The 19,032-nt window shown below is 28.6% G+C and overlaps 1 protein-coding gene across 1 annotated transcript in view; it reads right to left on the bottom strand.

Annotated features, from left to right (window-relative positions):
• The window catches only part of LOC131145830 (probable glycosyltransferase At5g25310), a 38,085-nt gene extending 19,345 nt beyond the window's left edge, over positions 1-18,740 (bottom strand). The window contains exon 1 of the mRNA XM_058095014.1: positions 18,594-18,740. Within this exon, the coding sequence (XP_057950997.1) occupies positions 18,594-18,740 (147 nt within the window). The remainder of the gene's footprint in view (positions 1-18,593) is intronic.
• Positions 18,741-19,032: the final 292 nt, after the last annotated feature.

Raw genomic sequence — 19,032 nt, 5'->3', positions numbered from 1 at the left:
GCGAAGTTTAATCCGAAAAAAAAAGCTTATGAAGACTCTCCAAATTTAATAGATGTATTTATCCTTTTCTACATGCGGAGGAAGAAAGCTTACCATTGTGAATCCCAATCAACACAAGGTTATTTTACGTCTTTTACCCCACATGATAAATGGCTAACTCCTATGAAAAAAAAAAAGCGAAAAATAGATGAAATAATTTTTATTGATCAATCAGAATTGCCTCCCAGGATCTAATGTCTAAAAAGATCCAGTTATAGATACATATTGGCCCTTTCAACAAAATATTCGGACATTGTAAAGGACATCGACACTTGATTTCCGAAAAAATAAGTTTTAAATCCGACCTTGAATAAAAATTAATAAGAAATTTTTACAGACGTAAAGAAGCAATGATATGATCTATTTACCTTATTGATCATGACCAATATTAAAGCTCTATCTTTAAAAAAAAAAATTCTCTTTTTTTAAGTGTTAAAAATAAAATTGTTAGTAGGCAATTTGTCTCGTACATTGAGATATGTCAATTTTGAATATAAACGAATGCATGGAATTTGAAGTCGTCGATAGGGCTTAATCCTTTCGCAAAGGAAATTTCAATGAGAAGTGGGGATTTGTTTTGTGGAAGAGGAAGGCGGCTGGACGTTCTGCTTTTTCTCGAAGCTATGGGGACAAACGGAAGGTTACTCCGAAAAAAGCGCTTTAGAAGCCATCCAATTTAATTGATTTAATTTATTCACTTTTCTACATGTGGAGGAAGCAAAACTTACATTTTGAAGCCAATCAAACAACGGGTATTTACTCTTTTTACCCCGAAGAAATTGGGCCTTAAAGCTACTCGAAAAACACAAGGGGAAAAAATAGCATTGAATATATTTTTATGATCAATCAGAATTGCCTCCAGGATCTATAACTATCTAAAAAGACAACATACCTATACCTTACATTATTGGACCTTTTAAAAAACAAATATTGGACATTCTAGAAAAACATTTCGCAATTGAATTTACCGAAAAATAAGTTTTAAACCGACCTTTGAATAAAAAAATTTAAAGAATTTCAAAGACGTAAAGAATGCAATGATATGGTCATTTCACCTTATTGAATCATGACCAATTATTCAACTCTATCTAAAAAAAAAAAAATTCTCTTTTTTTAAGTGTTAAAAATGAAAATTGTTAGTAGGATTTGTCTGTTTCATTGGATACTATTGTCAATTTGGAATACTATGAAACGAATGCTATGGAATTGAGTCGTCGAAGGGCCTTCAACTTTCGCAATAGGAAATTTCCTGAGCACTGGCTTTGTTTTTGTGGAAAGAGGAAGGCGGCTGGACTCTCTACTTTTCCGAAATATGGGGACAAACGGAAGTTTTAACTCCCGAAAAAAAGCGCTTTATGAAGACTCTCCAAATTTATGATTATTATAACTTTTCTAAATGCGGAGGAGAAAACTTACATTTTGAAGCGAATCAACACAAGGTTATTTACCCTTTTACCACCCGCTGATAAATTGGCTAAAACTACTACGAAAAAAAGGAAAAAATAGCATTGAAATATTTTTATATCATCAGAATTGCCTAACCACTCGGATCTATGAACTGTCCTACAAAAAGATCTACAAATCATACGAAGTATTGGACCTTTTCAACAATATTGGACATTTCTGAGAAAAACAGTTCGCAATGATTACAGAAAAAAATAAGTGTTAAATCCGACCTTGAATAAAAATTATAAGAAGTTTCATAGACTAAAGAATCTGCAACGATTATGGTAGATTTCACAGTATTGATCTGACAATTATTAAGCCTTCCAAGTTTTTTAAAAAAAAAAAAATTCCTTTTTTAAGTGTTAAAAGTTAAAATTGTGAAGTTCGAAATTTGTCTATACATTGGATATGTCAATTTTAATATATGGAAAGACTGCATGGAATTGAAAGTCACTTCGAAGGGCTCAGCTTTGGCAAGGAAATTCCCTCAGGAGCTGGGCTTGTTGAGGGAAAGAGGAAGGCGGCTGGACTTCTGTGTTTCCGAAATATGGGGCAACAAACGGACGTTGAACTACGAAAAAAAGCACTTTTATGAAGCCGCTCCAAATTTAATTGATTTATTGTTATTCCTTTTTCTCATGCGGAGGAGAAGTACATTTGAAGCAATCAACACAAAGGTTATTTTAGTCTTTTACCCCACATGATAAAGTCCTAACTACGGATCGAAAAACAAAGGAAAAAATAGATGAAATAATTTTTATTGATCAATCAGAATGCCTCCAAGGATCTATAATGTAAAAGATCCAGCTAGAGATACATTATTGGCCTTTTTCAACAAATATTGACATTGTATAGGACATTTCGCAATTGATTTACCGAAAAATAAGTTTAAATCCGACCTTGAATAAAAAATTATAAGAATTTCAAAGACGTAAAGAATTGCAAGATTAGGGTCTATTTCACTATGGATCATGACCATTATTAAAGCTCTTTCTTTAAAAAAAAAACATTACTCTTTTTTTTTTTAAGATGGCTTAAAATTAAAAAATTGTTAGTAGGAAATTTGCTGTACAGTGGGATAATATGTCAATTTTGAAATATGAAACGAATTGCATTGGAATTTGAAGAGCGAAGGGCTTCACTTCGCAAAGGGAATTTCCCTGGCAGCTGGGCTGTGTTTTGGAAAGAGGAAGGCGGCTGGACTTTTCTGCTATTTCTCCGAAAATATGGGACAAACGGAGTTTAAATCGAAAAAAAGCGCTTTATGAAGCAGCATACTCAATATTAATTGATTTATATCCTCTTTTCTTACTGTGGAGGAAGAAAGAAAAAACTACATTTGAAAAGCCATTATCACACAAGGTTATTTACCTCTTTTTACCCCGCCAGTTAAATTGGGCTAAACATACTACGAAAAAAAACAAGGAAAAAAAAAAACAATAGCATGGAAAGAATTTTATTGAGTCAATCAGCATTGCAATCCCAGGATCTAATAACTGTCTAAAAGATCCAATATACATACATTTATTGAGACCTTTCAACAAATATTGGACATCTCTAGAAAACATTTGCAATTGTGATTTACCGAAAACTAAGTTTTAAATCCGACCTTGAATAAAAAATTTTATAAGAATTTTCATAGACATAAAGAATGCAACGATTATGGTCGATTTCACCTTATTGATCATGACCAATTATTAAAGCTCCACGTTTAAAAAAAAAAAAAATTCTCTTTTTTTAAGTGTTAAAAGTAAAAATTGTTAGTTCGAAATTTGTCTGTACATTGGATATGTCAATTTTGAATATATGAAACGAATGCATGGAATTTGAAGTCATCGAAGGGCTTCAGCTTTGGCAAAGGAAATTTCCCTCAGTAGCTGGGCTTTGTTTTACAGAAAGAGGAAGGCGGCTGGACTTTCTACTGTTTCTCGAAATATGGGGACAAACGGAAGTTTAACTCCGAAAAAAGCGCTTTATGAAGCCTCTCCAAATTTAATTGATTTATTTATTCCTTTTCTACATGTGGAGGAAGAAAACTTACATTTTGAAGCCAATCAACACAAGGTTATTTTACCTCTTTGTACCCCGCATGATAAATTGGCTAAACTACTACAAAAAAACAAGGAAAAAATAACATTGAAATATATTTTTATTAATCAATCAGAATTGCCTCCCAGGATCTATAATTGTCTAAAAAGATCCAATATACATACATTATTAGATCTTTTCAACAAATATTGGACATTATAGAAAAACATTTCACAATTGATTTACCGAAAAATAAGTTTTAAATCCGACCTTGAATTAACTTGCAGGATAATTTTGTATAGACTCTGGTATGGTATGTTATATGTATAGAAAGAACATTTTTTTTGTTGTGTATCTGATGAGTGTGGATGTGTATGTGTATGTGTATAGGGTTTCTGTGTACCCCACGAGGTCGGACCCTCTTTCAGTATTGTATCATGTATGTTTATTTGATACAGAGACAGGTTGAGTTACTATATTCACACCTGGGACCCATCTGCGGGTTCAGGGTGTGACATTGGGCTGGGTAAAAATGGGGTGTCTACAATTATTATTTAATTTATGTGATATATATTATACCCCCGCTGTAGCTCTTGGAGGGAGGGAGGGAAAGAGAGAGAGAGAGAGAGAGAAATAGAGGACAAAAGCCCTTCCATTCGTTTAAAACTTAGGGTCCCCCACTTTTAGGGTCAACAAGTAAACCTTCAATGCGTTCCTTAATGATGGCAATGTACCCCTCCCTCCGTTTCTCCCTAACCACAAAACAAGCTTAAGGACGACACCACACACCCAAAGTGCTCCCAAATTCAAACCTCACCCCATTTTGGGATAACCCACCTCTTTGAAATATCAATTATTTCTTGCTTTATATATAAAGTTGAAGAACTTGTCATGTTGTAAACATCTTCTTCATAGTCACATCCTATCATCTTCAGTTATTTTTTTCCAACTCACCAGCTCAGCTCCATAGAAACTCTTCACTCTAATAATTTTATTTTAAATAAAAAGTTTTAATTTTAACTCAACAAAAAAAATGTCTTTTGTTTAAAAGTTCTATGTTACGTTTGATTAATTTTATAAAAAATTAAATTGTTACAACAAAGTAAATAACAAAGTGAATTTTTTTTTTATGAATCCATACGAAGAAATAATTATCCTCAAATTTCATCGTATAAATATTTATTTATTTTTTAATAAATTTTCAATGAAATAATAAGTGTTCAGTAAATAACTAAAAAAAAAAATAGAAAAAGAATCTTGGACTCTGGCTACATGCCCCTTTCATATGGGAGATTTGGGTTTTATCCTTGTAAGCCACTATAGGGAACATGGACAGTGAATGAGAAAAAAATTATTTTACATTGTGTAGCCTTAAGTTGACTATCATCCAATGAAACTAAAATAAATCATTTGAGAAATACTTAAAATTAACAAGCATATAAATATGAGTGGATGTTTTGGAGTTTGGATAAAGGATTTTGTTTAAGGGAAAGAAAGCAAAAGAAAAATAAAGAAAATTTATTTTTTTTATTATTTCTTCTCATATAACAAATATTATTCAAAATAAAAAAATTATTCTGATATAATTAAAAATTAGTGTAGACATCCCATTTTGTCCAAGGCTAATATAATACAGGAGCTATTATTATTATAATTATAATAATAATAATAATAATAATAATAATAATAATAATAATAATAATAATAATAATAATAACTATTATTATTATAACAAATATTATTCAAAATAGAAAAATTATTCTAATATAATTAAAAATTAGTGTAGACACCTCATTTTGCCCAAGGCTAATATAATACAGGAGCTATTATTATTATTATTATTATTATTATTATTATTATTATTATTATTATCATTATTATTATTATTATTATTATAACAAATATTATTCAAAATAAAAAAATTATTCCGATATAATTAAAAATTAGTGTAGACACCCCATTTTGTCCAAGGTTAATATAATACAGGAGCTATTATTATTATTATTATTATTATTATTATAACAAATATTATTCAAAATTAAAAAATTAATCTTGTATAATTAAAAATTAGCATAGACAACCCATTTTGTGCAAGGCTAATATAATACAGGAGCTATTATTATTATTATTATTATTATTATTATTATTATTATAACAAATATTATTCAAAATAAAAAAATTATTCTGATATAATTAAAAATTAGTGTAGACACCCCATTTTGTCCAAGGCTAATATAATACAAGAGTTATTATTATTATTATTATTATTATTATTATTATTATTATTATTATTATAACAAATATTATCCAAAATAAAAAAATTATTCTGATATAATTAAAAATAAGTGTAGACACCCCATTTTGTCTAAGGCTAATATAATATAGGAGCTATTATTATTATTATTATTATTATTATTATTATTATTATTATTATTATTATAACAAATATTATTCAAAATAAAAAACGTATTCTGATATAATTAAAAATTAGTGTAGACACCCCATTTTGTCAAAGTCTAATATAATACAGGAGCTATTATTATTATTATTAATATTATTATAATTATTATCATTATAACAAATATTATTCAAAATAAAAAAATTATACTGATATAATTAAAACTTAGTCTACACACCCCATTTTGTCAAAGGCGAATATAATACAGAAGCTATTATTATTATTATTATCATTATTATTATTATTATTATTATTATTATTATAACAAATATTTTTCAAAATAAAAGAATTATTCTGATATAATTAAAAATTAGTGTAGACACCTCATTTTATCCAAGGCTAATATAATACAAGAGCTATTATTATTATTATTATTATTATTATTATTATTATTATTATTATAACAAATATTATTCAAAATAAAAAAATTATTCTGATACAATTAACAGTTAGTGTAGATACTCCATTTTTTCCAAAGCTAATATATCACAGGAGCTATTATTATTATCATAATAATTATTATTATTATAAAAAATATTATTCAAAATAAAAAACATTCTTCTGATATAATTGAAAATTAGCGTAGACACCCCATTTTGTCCAAGGCTAATATAACACAGGAGTTATTATTATTATTATTATTATTATTATTATTATTATTATTATTATTATAACAAATATTATTCAAAATAAAAAAATTACTCTCATATAATTAAAAATTAGTGTAGACATCCCATTTTGTCAAAGGCTAATATAATATAGGAACTATTATTATTATTATTATTTTTATTATTATTATTATTATTATAACAAATACTATTCAAGATAAAAAAATTATTCTGATATAATTAAAAATTAGTGTAGACACACCATTTTGTCCAAAGCTAATATAATACAGGAGCTATTATTATTATTATTATTATTATTATTATTATTATTATTATAACAAATATTATTCAAAATAAAAAAATTATTCTGATATAATTAAAAATTAGTGTAGACACCCCATTTTGTCCAAGGCTAATATAATATAGGAGTTATTATTATTATTATTATTATTATTATTATTATTATTATTATTATTATTATTATTATTATAACAAATATTATTCAAAATAAAAAAATTATTCTGATATAATTAAAAATTAGTGTAGACACCCCATTTTGTCCAAGGCTAATATAATACAGGAGCTATTATTATTATTATTATTATTATTATAAAAAATACTATTTAAAATTAAAAATTATTTTTGTATAATTAAAAATTAGCGTAGACGCCCCATTTTGTCAAAAGATAATATAATACAGGAGCTATTATTATTATTATTATTATTATTGTTATTATTATAACAAATATTATTCAAAATAAAAAATTATTCTGATATAATTAACTATTAGTGTAGACACCCCATTTTGTGCAAGGCTAATATAATATAGGAGTTATTATTATTATTATTGTTATTATTATTATTATTATTATTATTATAACAAATATTATTCAAAATAAAAAAATTATTCTGATATAATTAACTATTAGTGTAGACATCACATTTTATCCAAGGCTAATATAATATAAGAGTTATTATTATTATTATTATTATAACAAATATTATTCAAAATAAAAAAATTATTCTGATATAATTAACTATTAGTGTAGACATCACATTTTATCCAAGGCTAATATAATATAAGAGTTATTATTATTATTATTATTATAACAAATATTATCCAAACTAAAAAATTATTTTGATATAATTAAAAATTAGTGTAGACACCCCATTTTGTCCAAGGCTAATATAATACAGGAGCTATTATTATTATTATTATTATTATTATAAAAAATATTATTCAAAATAAAAATATATTCTAATATAATTAAAAATTAGTGTAGACACCCCATTTTGTCCAAGGCTAATATAATACAGGAGCTATTATTATAATTATTATTATTTTTATTATTATTATTACGACAAATATTATTCAAAAAAATATATATTCTGATATAATTAAAATTTAGTGTACACACCCCATTTTATTGAACGCTAATATAATACAGAAGTTATTATTATTATTATTATTATTATTATTATAACAAATATTTTTCAAAATAAAAAAATTATTCTCATATAATTAAAAATTAGTGTAGACAACTCATTTTGTCAAAGGCTAATATAATATAAGAGCTATTATTATTATTATTATTATTATTATTATTATTATTATTATTATTATAACAAATATTATTCAAAATAAAAAAGTTATTCTGATACAATTAACAGTTAGTGTAGACATCCCATTTTATTCAAAGCTAATATAACACAGGATTTATTATTATTATTATTATTATTATTATTATTATTATAACAAATATTATTCAAAATAAAAAACATTATTCTGACATAATTAAAAATTTGTATAGACGCCCCATTTTGTCCAAAGCTAATATAATACAGGAGTTATTATTATTATTATTATTATTATTATTATTATTATTATTATTATTATTATTATTATTATTATTATTATAACAAATATTATTCAAAATAAAAAAATTATTCTGACATAATTAAAAATTACTGTAGACATCCCATTTTGTCAAAGGCTAGTATAATATAGGAGCTATTATTATTATTATTATTATTATTATTATTACAACAAATACTATTCAAGATGAAAAAATTATTCTGTTATAATTAAAAATTAGTGCAGACACACTATTTTGTCCAAAGCTAATATAATACAGGACATATTATTATTATTATTATTATTATTATTATTATTATTATTATTATTATAACAAATATTATTCAAAATAAAAAAATTATTCTGATATAATTAAATATTAGTGTAGGCACCCCATTTTGTCCAAGGCTAATACAATATAGGCGCTATTATTATCATTATTATTATTATTATTATAACAAATATTATTCAAAGTAAAAAAAATATTCTAATATAATGAAAAATTAGTGTACACACCCCATTTTCTTAAAGGCTAATATAATACAGGAGCTATTATTATTATTATTATTATTATAAAAAATATTATTCAAAATAAAAAAATTAATCTCATATAATTAAAAATTATTGTAGACATCCCATTTTGTCCAAGGCTAATATAATAAAGGAGCTATTATTATTATTATTATTATTATTATAACAAATACTATTCAAAATTAAAAAATTATTCTTAAATAATTAAAAATTAGTGTAGACACCCGATTTTGTCCAAAGATAGTATAATACATGAGCTATTATTATTATTATAACAAATATTATTCAAAATAAAAAATTTATTCTGATATAATTAACTATTAGTGTAGACACCCCATTTTGTCCAAGGTTAATATAATACAGGAGCTATTTTTGTTATTATTATTATTATTATAACAAATATTATTCAAAATAAAAAAATATTCTTATATAATTAAAAATTAGTGTAGACATCCCATTTTGTCGAAGGCTAATATAATACGAGAGCTATTATTATTATTATTATTATTATTATTATTATTATTATTATTATAACAAATATTATCAAAATAAAAAAATTATTCTGTCATAATTAAAAATTAGGGTAGACACCCCATTTTGTTCAAGGCTAATATAGTACAGGAGCTATTATTATTATTATTATTATTATTAAAATAAATATTATACAAAATAAAAAAATTATTCTGTTATAATTAAAAATTAGTGTAGACACCCCATTTTGTCCAAGGCTAATATAATACACGAGCTATTATTATTATTATTTTTATTATTATTATTATTATTATTATTATAACAAATATTATTCAAAATAAAAAAATTATTCTGATATAATTAACAATTAGTGTAGACACCCCATTTTGTCCAAAGCTAATATATCATAAGAGCTATTATTATTATTATTATTATTATTATTATTGTTATAACAAATATTATCCAAAATAAAAAATATTATTCTGATATAATTAAAAATTAGCGTAAACATCTCATTTTGTCCAAGGCTAATATAATACAGGAGTTATTATTATTATTATTATTATTATTATTATTATTATTATTGTTATTATTATTATTATTATTATAACAAATATTATTCAAAATAAAAAAATTATTCTCATATAATTAAAATTTAGTGTAGACATCCCATTTTGTCAAAGGTTAAAATAATATAGGAGCTATTATTATTATTATTACTATTATTATTATTATCATTATTATTATTATAACAAATTCTATTCATGATAAAAAAATTATTCTGATATAATTAAAAATCAGTGTAGACACCCCATTTTGTTCAAAGCTAATATAATACAGGAGGTATTTTTATTATTATTATTATTATTATTATTATTATAACAAATATTATTCAAAATAAAAAAATTTATTCTGATATAATTAAAAATTAGTGTAGAGACCCCATTTTGTTCAAAGCTAATATAATATAGGAACTATTATTAGTATTATTATTATTATTATTATAATTATTATTATTATTATAAAAAATATTATTGAAAGTAAAAAAATATTCTGATATAATTAAAAATTAGTATAGACACCCCATTTTGTCCAAGGCTCATATAATACAGGAGCTATTATTATTATTATTATTATTATTATAACAAATATTGTTCAAAGTAAAAAACATTATTTTGATATAATTAAAAATTAGCGTAGACATCTCATTTTGTCCAAGGCTACTATAATACAGGAGTTATTATTGTTTTTATTATTATTATTATTATTATTATTATTATTATTGTTATTATTATTATTATTATAACAAATATTATTCAAAATAAAAAAATTATTCTCATATAATTAAAAATTAGTGTAGACATCCCATTTTGTCAAGGGCTAAAATAATATAGGAGCTATTATCTTTATTATTATTATTATTATTATTATTATTATTATTATTATTATTATTATAACAAATACTATTCATGATAAAAAAATTATTCTGATATAATTAAAAATCAGTGTAGACACCCCATTTTGTTCAAAGCTAATATAATACAGGAGTTATTATTATTTTAATTATTATTATTATAACAAATATTATTCAAAATAAAAAATTTATTCTGATATAATTAAAAATTAGTGTAGACACCCCATTTTGTCCAAGGCTAATACAATATAGGAACTATTATTATTATTATTATTATTATTATTATTATAACAAATATTATTCAAAGTAAAAAAATATTCTGATATAATTAAAAATTAGTATAGACACCCCATTTTGTCCAAGGTTAATATAATACAGGAGCTATTATTATTATTATTATTATTATTATTATTATTATTATTATAACAAATATTACTATTATAACAAATATTATTCAAAATAAAAAAATTAATCTGATATAATTAAAAATTAGCGTGGACACCCCATTTTGTCCAAGGCAAATATAATACAGGAGCTATTATTATTATTATTATTATTATTATTATTATTATTATCATTATAACAAATATTATTCAAAATTAAAAAATATTCTGATATAATTTAAAATTAGTGTAGATACCCCATTTTGCCCAAGGCTAATATAATACAGGAGCTATTATTATTATTATTGTTATTATTATCATTGTAACAAATATTTTTTGAAATAAAAAAATTATTCTGATATAATTAAAAATTAGTGTAGACACCCCATTTTGTCCAAGGCTAATATAATATAGGAGCTATTATTATTATTATTATTATTATTATTATTATTATTATCATTATAACAAATATTATTCAAAACAAAAAAATATCCTGATATTATTAAAAATTAGTGTTGATACCCCATTTTGTCCAAGGCTAATATAATATAAGGGCTATAATAATAATAATAATAATAATAATAATTATTATTATTATTATTATTATAACAAATATTATCCAAAATAAAAAGTTATTTTGATATAATTAAAAGTAAGTGTAGACACCCCATTTTGTCCAAGGCTAATATAATACAGGAGCTATTATTATTATTATTATTATTATTATTATTATAACAAGTATTATTCAAAATAAAAAAATATTCTGATATAATTAAAAATTAGTGTAGACACCCCCTTTTGTCCAAGGCCAATATAATACAGGAGCTATTGTTATTATTATTATTAGAACAAATATTATTCAAAATAAAAAATTATTCTAATATAATTAAAATTTAGTGTAGACACTCCATTTTGTCCAAGGCTAATATAATACAGCAGCTATTATTATTCTTATTATTATTATCAATATAACAAATATTATTGAAAATAAAAAATTATTTTGATATAATTAAAAATTAATGTAGACACCCCATTTTGTCCAAGGCTAATATAATACAGGATGTGTTATTATTATTATTAGTATTATTATTATTATTATTATTATTATTATTATAACAAATATAATTCAAAATAAAAAAATTATTCTGATATAATTAAAAATTAGTGTAAAGTATATGCATGCAAATAAAATGCCGAAAATAAAATATTCTATTTAAAAATGATTTTGAGATGAAACAAGTGAAAGAGAGTTGGAGAGATTTGCTCAAAATATTTTGCCCCAAAAGAATGATTTAAATAATAAAAGACATTTTGGGGTACTTTGATTAACAAATGATTAAAGACATTTTGGGGGAACTTTGAACTGGGAAGTCTCAGCCCAGCAGTTGAGGGAAATTTCCTTTGCCAAAGCTGAAGCCCTTCGACGACTTCAAATTCCATGCATTATATTCAAAATTGACATATCCAATGTACAGACAAATTCCTACTAACAATTTTTACTTTTAACACTTAAAAAAAGAGAAATTTTTTTTTTTTTAAACAAAGAGCTTTAATAATTGGTCATGATCAATAAGGTGAAATAGACCATAATCATTGCATTCTTTATGTCTTTGAAAATTCTTATAAATTTTTTATTCAATGTCGGATTTAAAACTTATTTTTCGGTAAATCAATTGCGAAATGTTTTTCTACAATGTCCAATATTTGTTGAAAAGGTCCAATAATGTATGTATATTGGATCTTTTTAGACAATTATAGATCCTGGGAGGCAATTCTGATTGATCAATAAAAATATATTTCAATGCTATTTTTTCCTTGTTTTTTCGTAGTAGTTTAGCCAATTTATCATGCAGGGTAAAAAGAGGTAAAATAATCTTGTGTTGATTGGTTTCAAAATGTAAGTTTTCTTCCTCTGCATGTAGAAAAGGAATAAGTAAATCAATTAAATTTTGAGAGGCTTCATAAAGCGCTTTTTTCGGAGTTAAACTTCCATTTGTCCCCATATTTCGAGAAACAGTAGAAAGTCCAGTCGCCTTCCTCTTTCCACAAAACAAAGCCCAGCTGCTGAGGGAAATTTCCTTTGCCAAAGCTGAAGCCCTTCGACGACTTCAAATTCCATGCATTATATTCAAAATTGACATATCCAATGTACAGACAAATTCCTACTAACAATTTTTACTTTTAACACTTAAAAAAAGAGAATTTTTTTTTTTTTTAAACATGGAGCTTTAATAATTGGTCATGATCAATAAGGTGAAATAGACCATAATCATTGCATTCTTTATGTCTTTGAAAATTCTTATAAATTTTTTATTCAAGGTCGGATTTAAAACTTGTTTTTCGATAATTCAATTGCGAAATGTTTTTCTAGAATGTTCAATATTTGTTGAAGAGGTCCAATAATGTATGTATATTGGATCTTTTTGGACAATTATAGATCCTGGGAGGCAATTCTGATTGATCAATAAAAATATATTTCAATGCTATTTTTTCCTTGTTTTTTCGTAGTAGTTTAGCCAATTTATCATGCGGGGTAAAAAGAGGTAAAATAACCTTGTGTTGATTGGCTTCAAAATGTAAGTTTTCTTCCTCCGCATGTAGAAAAGGAATAAATAAATCAATTAAATTTTGAGAGGCTTCATAAAGCGCTTTTTTCGGAGTTAAACTTTTGTTTGTCCCCATATTTTGAGAAACAGCAGAAAGTCCAGCCGCCTTCCTATTTTCGCAAAACAAAGCCCAGCTGCTGAGGAAAATTTCCTTTGCCAAAGCTGAAGCCCTTCGACGACTTCAAATTCCATGCATTCGTTTCATATATTCAAAATTGATATATCCAATGTACAGACAAATTCCTACTAACAATTTTTACTTTTAACACTTAAAAAAACAGAATTTTTTTTTTTAAACATGGAGCTTTAATAATTGGTCATGATCAATAAGGTGAAATTGACCATAATCATTGCATTCTTTATGTCTTTGAAAATTCTTATAAATTTGCATATACGGATTTGATGTCACCCGTCTCCTCTTTCTCTCCCATTTTAATTGGTTTTGGAATAAATATTTATTCCTCGATAATCCAAAATTTATTTAGATTTATTGTAGGAAAGTAATAGTCTTGTGTTGACTTTGTCATTTTTATAATTGAATTTTTTTGAATTTTAATATATGTATTATAGAAGTAATATTTGTTATTTAGTTTCATAGAGGAATCTATTTCCTCTCCATTATGCTGACGTTTGTGTGGGCCAATAAATCTGCAGCATCTTTCAGGCATGTTATTGAATTTGGGATTTCTTTATTATTATTATTATTATTATTATTATTATTATTATTATTATTTATTATCATTATTATCATTATTATTATTATTATTATTATTATTATTATTATTATTTTTTTTTAGGATTTGTATTATTATTAGTATTATTATTATTATTATTTAGTATTGGCAATTAGGGTTTGGGGACCGAAAGCCTTTAAAAAGGCATGAACACACGCAAAGCAAGGGTGTGGTGCTCTTCTTCCTTCACGCACACCCAGCCCCCGGGGGTTCCCTTTCTTCCTTGCTCCCTTCTCTCCTGCTTCCCGGTTCCCTTCTTTCCCTAACTCTAGACCTCACTCTCTCCTTTTACCAATGAATCCCTATCTAGCAACGAAACAACTCTCGACCTACTCTACCCATTTCTGACATCTTATACTCTAGTATGTACACATATCAACGCCTAACCAAGTCTACAAGACCTAACAAGCTAGTTAGCTCTGATACCAAGCTATCACGCCCTCAACCCGGTAAAGGGCCCAAAGGTGAATAAAAGTAACCTAACCTGTCCCTGTATCATACAAATACCAATGGCACATCATAAAGAATGAGGGTTCGTCCCAGTGGGGTTTCCAGGCACCCTATACACATTCACATACACAATAGGTACACAACGGAAGTAAAGGTCATTCTATATATATACAGTACCATACCAGAGTCTATACAAAATGGAGTCAAGGCACCATAAACAAAACGTACAATTGGGTGCCCAAACATACCAAAACGGCAACCCGTGAAAACAAAAGTCCTAACACTTACCCAAGCGCTACACGTAGTACACTGGCCACTACACTCCCAACACAAGGACGCTAGTTCCGGCTACTCAAAGGACCTGTAAAAATGTATGTACAGCAGGGGTGAGACACATCTTAGGAAGGCAGATTCAGATTATATCATTGTGTGACATATGAGTATTATCATGACAACAAAACATACACAATTGAATACAAATCCGGTATTTTCACAATACAGTTCCAGTATCGTGCATACACGCACACACCCATGATCTACCCAGTGTCATCACACCCTTCGGCCCGAAGGTGATTCGCGATAACCAGCGTTGGCCTGAAGCCAACCCGCGAAACACGGCACCACCGGCACATGGCTAGCCCCACGCTCCCATGGCATCATACCAGCGCTAACTGGTGGATCCACACCCTTCGGTGATCAACTGGTATAGGCTCACGCCCTCGGATATAGAGCCAGACACTCTTGCCTACGTGACAGGCGATAAACACACGCCCTCGGATATAGAGTCGGACACTCTTTCATACCTGGAACAATTTGGAACCCAATTCCTATTGCATTTTATCAAAACATAACCATGCAGACTCATATAACCAAACAAACCACACCCATTAGAAAATCTAAAATCATGGTTTTCCAAACACATACAGTTTAACACAAAGTCAAGACACGACCATCCCTATTACACAGTATAAATCACAATATACAACGATTTTCAACAAAACTAGGGATGCAACCCAATACCCCCCTTTTCCCAAAACTGTAACATGAAAAACTCATAGTTTTCCCTATTAGATTCCCCCAAATGAGTAGCTAAAACACACATAAGACCATGAACCACAGTTCTACCGAGTCCAATTTAGAAAATAACCGACATAAACAGAATCCCCTTACCTTTCCCCCAAACGATCAATACCGAACTCTACAGCTCCTAAACAACGAATCAAGTTCTCAAAACCTATAAACAACACTATGAAACATACTTACGATTTCATTCTCTACAGAACTACCAAACCAGAAACGAAATCGAGCCTTACCTCGATTTTATGCTGAAACTCGAAAATCTCCAAAACGAGTTTTTGATCCACTATTCTCGAAGAGAATCCAGTCCCGATCCACATGGTAATGTCGGATCGTCGATTCTCATGACAAACAGCGAAGGAATCTAGAGAGAGAAAGAGAGCCCCTTCGAGTTTCTAGAGAGAGAGAGAAAGAGGAAAAACATTTTTTAGTAACTAAGAAACCAAGAAAGATATTTAAAGGGCTTTTGACTCTACCGCCCTCGTCGACGAGATGGCGATTTCGTCGACAAGGTTTGTAGAAAATTCGTCGACGAGACGGTGGCCTCGTCAACGAGGCTGATATTTTGAATTTTTCTAGAACCCTTGGCATTTCCTCATCGACGAAATCTGGCTTCGTCGACGAGGTCTGCTCTAATGCCAATTTGCCCCTCTCTTAAATATTAATCCCATTATCAAGGGTCGGGTTCTTACAACCTCCCCTCCTTATAAAAATTTTGTCCTTGAAATTTGTACTCTCTTATACACGAACTCAATCTCATAACCATATGCACAAACTCGACTCTAGAAGAGAAAACCAGCGACTACCATAACATAGCCCCGTCACAATACATATACATACGCCCTCACTTATGGCGGAGGAATACCGTGGTTACAAACACATATAGTCTCAGGAGTTCACAAAACACACACTCTTGATGACTAACCACCTATTCCAAACAAAGTAGGGTAATATACATACACTCAGAACAACTGTGGATACTTTCGGCGTATTTTTGTTTCCAGTTCCCAAGCAGCTTCTTTAATCTTGTGGTTCCGCCACAATACCTTCACTAACAGTATTTCCTTGGTACAAAGCTTCTGAACTTTATTCTAGAACCTGAACAGGTATCTCCTCGTACGCTAAAGTATCCCCAATTTCCAAGTTCTCATAACTAATAACATGAAATGAATCTGACACATACCTCTTCAACATGGATACGTGAAACACATCGTGGACCCTCAAGAGTGCTGAGGGTAGTGCAATCTTGTAGGCTACCAGATCCACTCTCTCAAGAACCTCGAATGGTCCGATATACCTCGGGCTCAGCTTACCCTTCTTCCCGAATCTCATCACTCATTTCAACGAAGTGATTCGCAGAAATACCTTACCCCCCACCTCGAACTCTAACTCATGGCGGCAAACATCCACGTAACTCTTCTACTGACCCTGAGCCGATTTAATCCTATCTCGGATCAAACCCACCTTCTCAGATGCCTGCTGCATGAGTTCAGGTCCTAAAACCTGATGTTCACCAACCTCATCCCAATACAGAAGAGATCGACACCTCCGACCATACAAAGCCTCGAACGGTGCGATCTCGATACTAGCCTGGAAGTTATTATTATATGCAAACTCTACAAGTGGCATAAACTATAATCAGCTACCACCGAAGTCTAATACACAAGCCCGTAACATATCCTCAAAGATCTATATTGTTCTCTTTGACCATCCATCAGTCCGGGGGTGGAACATTGTACTGAAAGTAAGCTTCATCCCCATAGCTTCCTGCAAGCTCTTCTAGAATTGAGAAGTAAACCTCGGGTCCTAATTTGAAACAAAGCCCACAGGTACTCCGTGCATTCTAACTATCTCCTACACGTACAGGTCTGCTAGCCTACTCAAAGGATAACTAACCTTCATCGGTACAAAGTGAGAATATTTCATCAACCTATCCACAATTACCCAAATGGAAGTCTGCGTGTGAAGAGCTAGTGGCAATCTAGTAACGAAATGCATGGAAATGCGCTTTCATTTCCACACCGGAATAGGCAAAGGCTGCAACGGCCCTATCGGCCTCTGATATTCAACTTTCACTTATGACACATCAGACATTGCTCCATGAATTGAGCAACCTCTCTTTTCATACTAAACCACCATAAGGACTCACGCAGATCCTGATACATCTTCGTGCTACCCGGATGTACCGTATACAAGGAACGATGCGCTTCCTCAAGAATCGTCCTTCTAATCTCATCATCGTTCAGAACACACAGCCTGGTTCCAATCTGTAGCACACCTCCCTTGATGATGTTAAAATCCGCATCCAAACCCCACGGGATGTTTTGACATTAGGGTCGAAACTTCAGGCCCCATGTCTTTTCGGGTTAGGGCTGAAATTTTAGGTGCGTGCATCTTCAACATCACCTTGCAGTGACTCTCCTCACGTTGCACCTCTGCGAAGACCTCCCGAATTGAAGGTAGGGGATGCCGGCCAAGGATCCTCCCTCATACATTATCCAGGTCGCGATTGAGACCTGCCAAAAATTCGAACACCCTCTCATTCTCAAGGCATCGCTTGTACCGTATGATCTCGCCGGAGCACTCCCACTTTTCATTGACACTGAGGTCAACCTCCTGCCAGAGGGTGGTCATCTCCATGAAGTACTCGGTGACCTCCCTTTCTCCTTGCCGCAACTACCCACAATTGGGTCTTAATGTCAAAGATTTGGTAGTAACTATCGGCATCATAGTATGTCTCACGAACTACGTCCTAGACATCCTTCACTGTTGGAAGGAACAAGTATATTTTGCCGATTGAGGGCTTCATCGAATTTATGAGCCACGTCCACCATGGAATTTTTGGGTTTCCATTTTTGTAGAGCTGCGATATCGGTTGTAGCGGGCTTCTTCCGTTCACCGGTAAGGTATCCTAACCTCTATTTTCCTTCAA

Source organism: Malania oleifera, chromosome 13, assembly GCF_029873635.1.
Source record: "Malania oleifera isolate guangnan ecotype guangnan chromosome 13, ASM2987363v1, whole genome shotgun sequence".
Classification (NCBI taxonomy): domain Eukaryota; kingdom Viridiplantae; phylum Streptophyta; class Magnoliopsida; order Santalales; family Ximeniaceae; genus Malania; species Malania oleifera.
This window is presented reverse-complemented; position numbering and strand designations above follow the sequence as displayed.